General features: G+C 57.1%; 1 protein-coding gene across 1 annotated transcript; it reads left to right on the forward strand.

Moving 5' to 3' along the window:
* Positions 1–2,389: 2,389 nt before the first annotated feature.
* On the forward strand, positions 2,390–6,586 carry RAB7B (RAB7B, member RAS oncogene family). The gene is made up of 6 exons (XM_021535336.3): positions 2,390–2,454; positions 3,345–3,406; positions 3,500–3,626; positions 4,406–4,621; positions 5,692–5,817; positions 6,506–6,586. The coding sequence occupies exons 2-6, from the start codon at positions 3,354–3,356 to the stop codon at positions 6,584–6,586; spliced, it is 603 nt and encodes a 200-aa protein (XP_021391011.3). The 5' UTR covers positions 2,390–2,454; positions 3,345–3,353.
* The last annotated feature ends 1,190 nt before the right edge of the window (positions 6,587–7,776 follow it).

Below are 7,776 nucleotides of genomic sequence, written 5' to 3' on the forward strand. Positions count from 1 at the left end.
AGCTTGGTGGCTGCTGCAGGCCTCCCAGAGCAGAGCAGAGCAGAGCAGCCTTCAGGGCTGGGCCTGGGAGCTCTGGAATATTCAGATCTGGTTGTAAACTTTGCGGCTGAGCCTTGTGGTTTGCAATAAAGGGAGATATCTGCCTTACCCAGAGGCACTGATTGTGCCGCTGACCAGCGTGGGCTCTGACGTTTCCTGTGTTGACTTCACCCCTGCTGCAGTCCCAGATAAGGTGCTGGGGCTGCTGGACAAAGGTCTCCTGTCCCTCTTCCACCTTAACCCTTAGAATGCCAAGGTGCTGCCAAGGAGCTGGGGAGGAGCATCCAGCTCCCCCAGCATGACAGGGGCCACCCAGTGTCCCCAGACAGCAGCTGGCATGAGAGCTGGCCTGGCCTGGAGTTGCCCAGGACTGCTCTGGTGCTGTGTTTTTGGGATCTCAGGGCATTCCGTGCCCTCTTGGCAGGTTTGGGGGGGTAAGAGCATCCTAATAAAGAGCGATCCTGCTGCCCCCCGAGGAGGCTGAGCATTTGGATGCCCTTTGCTTCCCTCCACTTCCCTCACTCCCACGGCCCTGTAGGGCACAGCCTGTCCTCTCCTTGTCCCCATAAGCCTTTCCCCCAGCTGTGTCAGCCCCAGCCTGGGTTTTATCACTTTCCTCACAGTCACAGGCCACAAAACCCACGCCTTTTCCTCAGAACTGCTGACGTGGGGGAGCAGCCAGGACGGGACTGAAGCTGTGGTCTCTGGAGCTGCTCAGCGACGCCTTGGCCATCACCTCCTCCCCACCACTGCTCCCACTGCCTTCATCCAGGCAGAATCTCAGCCCAGGGAGAGAGCAAACTTTGGGAAAATCCCTTTTCCGCGAAATCAAACAAAAGCCAGAGCTGAGGCTGATGTACCCTGGTGGGTACAGCCATCCTTGCTAAAAGCAGAAGTGGCCGTGGGCATCAGCTGCAGTTTGGGATCGACCACAAACCCCAGCCCCAGCAGCGTGGAGAGGCTTTGATCATCTGATAGGGTGAGCAATGCCCCGTCCCACCAGGGACATGTGAGAGGAACGAGGGCAGAAGTTGTTGCAGGGGAAGGTTGAACTAGAAATTCTCTGTGCAGGAGCAAAGGTGAAGCGGGATGGTGAAAAAGGGCTGAAAATGGGGATTAGGAGAGCTGCTCCAGGGAAATGTCAGCCTTTTACCCACCACTGGTGAGAACTGGCTCAGGTTCTCCTGCTTCAGCCCAGTTCCTCCCAGCGCCTGCCCTCTGGGGGGAAAAACAGATTTTTCTGGCCAGACAGGTCCCAAAATTACACCTGGAGAAGAGGGGGAGGAAGGTTTGTCCTGCTGAGTGCAACGATCCTCCCTGAGATCCCATCAGGGTCTGCAAGAGGAAAAAAAAAAATCTACAAAAATGCTGGAAGTGGAAAAACAAAAGCCAGTGGTCTTGGAAGGATCCCAAAACCTGGGCACGGGGACCACCATCGGCTGGGGGGCTGCTGGTTGAGGATGAGGGAGGGTTCACAGGTGGGGGACACCCCGCTCCCACTGCAAAGCCCAAATCCTACAGAGTGCTTGGCAAAGACACGGGACCTGCCCTTGCACGTCGGGAAGCAGAGCTCTGCCTTCGCGGCCGTGGCCAAGCAGGTTTTCCCACTCCAAAGAGCCCTGAGCACCCGCCTGGTGCTGGCATTGCTGAGATCCCCCAAATCACATTTACTGATTGAACACATCCTCCTGCAGATGTCACCAGCTCGGCTTCTTCTTTTTGGGGTGTTTCTGGGTGCCCGCTGTCTCTGGGTGCTGGGTGGGACCCCTGAGGGCTGGGGGCTGCAGGGATGACATGAGGGGCTGGAAATGCTCGTGATTCCCACCCTGCCCCTCTCCTGCCTGGAAAAGGAGACGAAGCCACACAGAGCTCCTCACAGGGATCCCAGTCCCTCCTCACCCGTCCCAAAATCCATTTACCCCATCCCACGATATCAGAGCAAAGTCCGGCATGGCTCCAGGGATGCTGCCACAGCCCCGCCCGGCTTTTGTCCTCATCCCTCAACAATTCCCCAGCGGGGACGCAAATAAAGGGTCCCGGGGCGGTGGCAGAAAGGAACCGAGGGGATTCTGAGCCAGAGGAGAGGCCAAAAGTGAATCCCAAACTCCAGCAGCGGAGGAGAACTTTGTTCCCCTTCCCCATCGGACCCCGAGCCGCGGCCACTCGGCAGAGCCGGGAATCGAGGGCAAATCCATGGACATCCCAGCGCCCGGCCGCGGCTCCTCCGGGCCCGCCGGCATCTCGGCCCCTTTCTGCTGATGTCACGGAGCGGGGCCCCGCAGCCGCCTTCCCCGGCAGGGCAGGGACCGGCCGCCCCTCCCCGGATCCTCCTCTCGCCTCGCCCCCGCCCGGCCCGGTGCAGCGGAGCCGGGAGCCGCGGCTGCCCCGCCGGCCCGGCAGGTGAGCGCTCTGCAGGTGAGTCCCCGGGGGCAGCCCAGACCCGCGCAGCGGCAAAACTCCGTTTTGACTTGAAAAACATCTGGCCTTACCGAAGAGCTGGCGAAAGCTCCGGGGAGTTCGTGTGTGCTGAGACGCGAGGCTCTGCCTGTGCCCAGGATGCTGCCCGCGGCTGGGCACGGGTGGCAGAGGGGCGCAGGGGGGCTGGAGCCCACACTGAGAGCTCCCCGCTGGTATCCAAAGGGAAGGGCGCAGGGCTGGCCAGCGCATCAGGGAAAAATGCAGGGATGAGGCTGCCAGCGTTTCCATCCGTGCCTTGGCCGGCGGTGTCGGAAGCTGCCGCGGGGATGGGGCTTGCTGCGGCTGCTGGGGGATGCTGGTGCCACCTGAGGAGGGGGTTTCAGGGGTCCTGGCCAGGCTCAGAGCATGTGGGGACACTGGGACATAATGGGGACAAATTCTGAGGGGACATTTCGGGGTGCTCCTGGGCGGAGATGCTCCTTGGGCTGTGCTTGAGGCGCCAAGGAACTCCTTCTGGCTGGGGTCTGATTTAATAAATTTAATTTTCAGCAGGACCCCAGGCGTGTGTGCCAGGCCTCGGGGGAGGGACTGAGCTGGAGAGGGGGTGGGAGAAGCAGGGCTCCCAGCAGGTTTGAATGGTGATGAACCGGCGAGTCTGGGCGTGCTCCGGCTCCTCGGCAGCCGGCGGGGACGTGGGCCGGGCTTGGCACGGCGGCTTTTCTCTCCCCACCGTTCCTGGGACACGAGTGCCGGCATGGCACGGGCATGATGCTGGCACGGTGAGGGCACAGCGACATCCCGGGCTGGCAGGGTGGGAGCAGGGACAGGACCCCAGGGATCGCCAAGGTGCCACCCCCAGAGCCCCGCGAGCCCCTCTCGCCCCACAGGGCCTGCCCATGGATGCCAGCAAGAAGGTGGATCTGAAGATCATCATCATCGGAGCTCTGGGGTAAGGAGCTGGCGGGCAGGGAAGCCCCCCACGTGTGGTGGGTGCCCCCTGCCCACCCCCGAGCCTCACCAGTGCCCCTTTCCTCATCACCAGCGTGGGCAAGACCTCCCTGCTGCACCAGTACGTGCACAAGACGTTCTACGAGGATTACCGCACCACGCTGGGCGCCAGCATCCTCACCAAGGTCCTCGCCGTGGACAGCACCCCCCTGAAGCTGCAGGTGAGCGGCTGAGCTGGCACTGCCCCGGTGCCCACCCTGACCCCAGCTCTGTGTGTCCCACCCTGGCCTGCTGTGCCCAAATGGCACCAGGGTCACGAGGCGCACAGCCCGACTTTCAGAGCCGACTTTCAGAGACAAATTTTCAGAACTGATTTTCAGAGCCTGATTTTCAAAGCCTGATTTTCAGACTCAAATTTTCAGAGCCGATTTTCAGAGCTGATTTTCAGAGCCTGATTTTCAAAGCCTGATTTTCAGACTCAAATTTTTAAAGGTGATTTTCAGAGCCTGATTTTCAGAGCCTGATTTTCAAAGCCTGATTTTCAGAGCTGATTTTCAGAGCCTGATTTTCAAAGCCTGATTTTCAGACTCAAATTTTTAAAGGTGATTTTCAGAGCCTGATTTTCAGAGCCTGATTTTCAAAGCCTGAATTTCAGAGCTGATTTTCAGAGCCTGATTTTCAGAGCCAATTTTCAGAGCTGATTTTCAGAGCTTGATTTCTAGAGTCTGATTTTCAGAGCCCAGATTTCAGAGCTGATATTCAGAGCGGATTTTCAGAGCCGATTTTCAGGGCCAAATTTTCAGAGCTGATTTTCAGAACCCAGTTTTCAGAACCGATTTTCAGAGCTGATTTTCAGACCTGAGTTTTAGAGCCTGATTTTCAACATCCATGAACTGCACTGGAATCCCACAGGATTTCTGAGGACTCAGCTCCCCTTGAAGCTGCTCCTCTGGGCTGCAGCACCCACCCTGCTCCTGCCTTGTGCCCTTCTCTGCCCTAGATCTGGGACACAGGGGGACAGGAGCGATTCCGGTCCATGGTGTCGACCTTCTACAAAGGCTCCGACGGCTGCATGCTGGCCTTCGACGTGACAGACAGGGAGTCCTTTGAGGCCCTGGACAACTGGAGAGATGATTTCCTGGAGAAGGTCATTCCCAGGGAACACGATTTCCCCATGGTGGTGCTGGGGAACAAGATAGACCTCAGTGACCGGCAGGTAAGGGAGGAGGAGGGAGAGGAGGATGAGCAGTGGTGGAGTGTCAGAATCTGAAGTATTGATGATTCTGAGATTGTAAAAGTCTCTGTCTGTCAGCCCCCTGCCAAAGCAGAAGCCAGAATTGGTCTGTGCTGGTTTCCAGGTTGTTTATTCTGTTGATCTCTCACATGTTCTGCTGCCCTGCCCAGCTCTGTCCTGCAGGGCAGCGTGTGGGGCTCTGCCCTCAGTGGGATGTGACAAACATTCAATACCAGAAACTCCCTGGGCTGCATTTACAAGAACGTGCCAATATCTGTCACCTACGTTGGACAGTGTGTCCCCAGCCTGAACCAACAGAAAAATGCCAACACCACAGTGAGACATGGAGGGCATGAAGAAGGAGAAAAAGGACAAGGCACACCCAATTTCCTCCATCTTGTCCCCTTTGGACCCCTCATCTAGAATCCTAAAATTTTACTTTTGCACCCGTGCCACACTTAATTATGACTTATATCAAACACTCAGAGATGGTAATTCACCCTGTAAGATTGAAAACTCTTTTCCATGGGCAGAGATCACAGCCAGTGTCTCTGGGGGCTCTGTCCAGGGGGGTTCCTGACCCCTGCCTGGGTCCCAGGGCAGCCAGGGGATGCTCTGGATTCCCACAGTGAAGTCACCACCCCTGGAGGGATTTAAAACTTGTACAGATGTGGCACTTGGAGACATGGTTTAGTGCTGGGTTAATGATTGGACTTGATGATCCTAAGGGTCTTTTCTAACCCAAACAATTCCATGATTGGGATGCTGTGGGGTCCTAATGGCTTTGTGGGCTGATCCTTCACCTCAGAACCAGTCTTTTTCTTATCCTCACATAAACCAGAGCTCCAGGCAAGGAGTTTATGGAGCACTCCTCCAGCACTCTGGGAGGGGATGAGAACATCCTCCTGCTGCTCTCTGGGGCACAGACTGTCCCCACCAGAGGCAGCAGGAATGACAACCTCGGGCGCTGCCAGCACCCCTCACCCCCTGGATGGGTGAGGAGGGTCCCCTGTCCCATCCCTGAGCTGTGGCTCCACCCTGCTGTCCCTCAGGTGCCCAAGGAAACAGCCTCAGCCTGGTGCAAGGAGAAGGACATTCCGTATTTCGAGGTCAGTGCCAAGAACAACATCAACGTGGCCGAGGCTTTCGAGACCCTCGCGAAGCAGGCGCTGAGCACGGTGAGCACCCTCCAGCTCCGAGCTGTGCTGGGGGAGGATTTGGGGGAAAAACCGGGCTCAGCCAGGGCTGCTCTGACAGATCCTCCCGAGCGGAGCAGCTCCTGCTGCCACAGAGAGCCCCGGGGATGAGAAACGCGGAAATGTTTGATCCCAAACCAGCAGGAGCAGGAATTGCCACAGTGATGGGAACGCGGCGTGTGGCACCCACAGCGCGGCAGCACTGTCCTCTAGCGGCCGTGCCACGGGGACAGCGGTGTCCCCAAGCCCTGTGCCAGGTGGCTTTTGCCAGGGTTTTGCCATTAGTCACAACCCAGGGCTGATCCCTGGGGCCATCGGTGTCCCAAGCCCTTTGCCAGGTGGCTTTTGCCCAGATTTTGCCATTAGTCACAAGCCAGGGCTGATCCCTGGGGACATCAGTGTCCCCGAGCCCTGCACTTAGTGGCTTCTGCCTGGATTTTGCCATTAGTCACAAGTCAGGGCTGATCCATGGGGACAGCGGTGTCCCCAAGCCCTGTGCCAGGTGTCCCCAAGCCCTGTGCCAGGTGTCCCAAGCCCTATGCCAGGTGTCCCAAGCCCTGTGCCAGGTGTCCCAAGCCCTGTGCCAGGCGGCTTTTGCCCAGGGCTGATCCGCTCAAGCTGCCTGGGGGCTGCGGTCACTCATCCTTTCCCTTCTCCGGTTCTTTTCCAGTACAAAGGGATTTTTGAGAGTTATTTAACCGACTCCATCAAGCTCACTCCCAACGACAAGCCCAAGCAGAGCTGCTGCTGACCCCGGCGCCGCTGGAGCCCGCCATGCCCACGGGGACTGGCCATGCCAGGGCACAGGACGGGCACCGCTGGGCACACCAGGGCCGGCTGCCTGCTCATCCAAGGATTTGCTGCTTCCCAGGGCTCTGGAGCTGCTCTCCCCATCGCCTCAGTGGCACGGTGGCACCCGAGCGGGCGATGTCCCCGCGGTGACGGTGCCAGGGGCGCGGGCAGTGCCCCCGACGCCTCTGCAGAGACCACGGCCTTGGCACCACGGGTCACCCTTCCCAGAGCACAGCCTGGTGGCCCCGCGGCTCAGGGTGACACGGGCTGGCCTGGGGGGACAACTGGGGCTGGTGGCCTCGGCACAGGGACCAGGCAACTATTCCGTGCCTCAGTTTCCCCTCCTCTCATATCCCCCATCAAACACCTTCCCCCTTCCGCCTCACTGGGGAGGATTCTCAAAAAAGCTGTTTGTCAGGGGTATTCTATTTTTTTTTTTAAAGGAAATTAAATATTTCATTTTTATTTATATTTATGTGTTGCAAAATGCTCCCCAGGTCCCGGAGCAGGAAGGTGGGGTGGGGGCCCCAGACTTTCCTCCCTGAGCCTGTTCAGCTTCTCAGGGCTGGGGGATGCATTTTGGGTCTGGCTTTTTTTTATTGTTATTATTACTTTTTTTATTTTCCAGTGCAAATTTTGTGCCGGGGAGAGAGGAGGTGTGCAGTGGCTGTGCAGAGGTGGCGTGGGTCAGTCCTTCTGTCAGCAGAGGGAGCTGAGGGCAGAAGTTTTTGATTTTTTTTTTTTTTTTTTTTTTTTTTTTGCTCTCCAGGCCATTTCATGTCTGTCTTGCCCTCAGTGTCCTCTCTTCCTCCTTGATTTTTTCCCCAGGTTTTGCATCATCTCCGAGCTTTGTTTTGGTGTCTTTTGCCCCTTTCCACTGCACCTCATTTGCTCCCAGACTATTTTTTTGTGTTCACTGCATGTCCAAATCTCCTGGATTTTTTTTCTGATTGACATTTCACTTGATCATACCTCATTTTCATAGTGTTACAGATCCATTCTTTTCACAAAATTCCAATGGGGATCAAAGGGGCAAGCTTTGGTCCACAGCCCTGCCCTCGCTGGCATGCCATGCCTTTTGCTGGCTTTGGTTTGGGCCGAGGTTATTGAAATTTTTTCTTCTTGCTTTGCAGGCCATTTCACATCTGT

Source organism: Lonchura striata, chromosome 30, assembly GCF_046129695.1.
Source record: "Lonchura striata isolate bLonStr1 chromosome 30, bLonStr1.mat, whole genome shotgun sequence".
Classification (NCBI taxonomy): domain Eukaryota; kingdom Metazoa; phylum Chordata; class Aves; order Passeriformes; family Estrildidae; genus Lonchura; species Lonchura striata.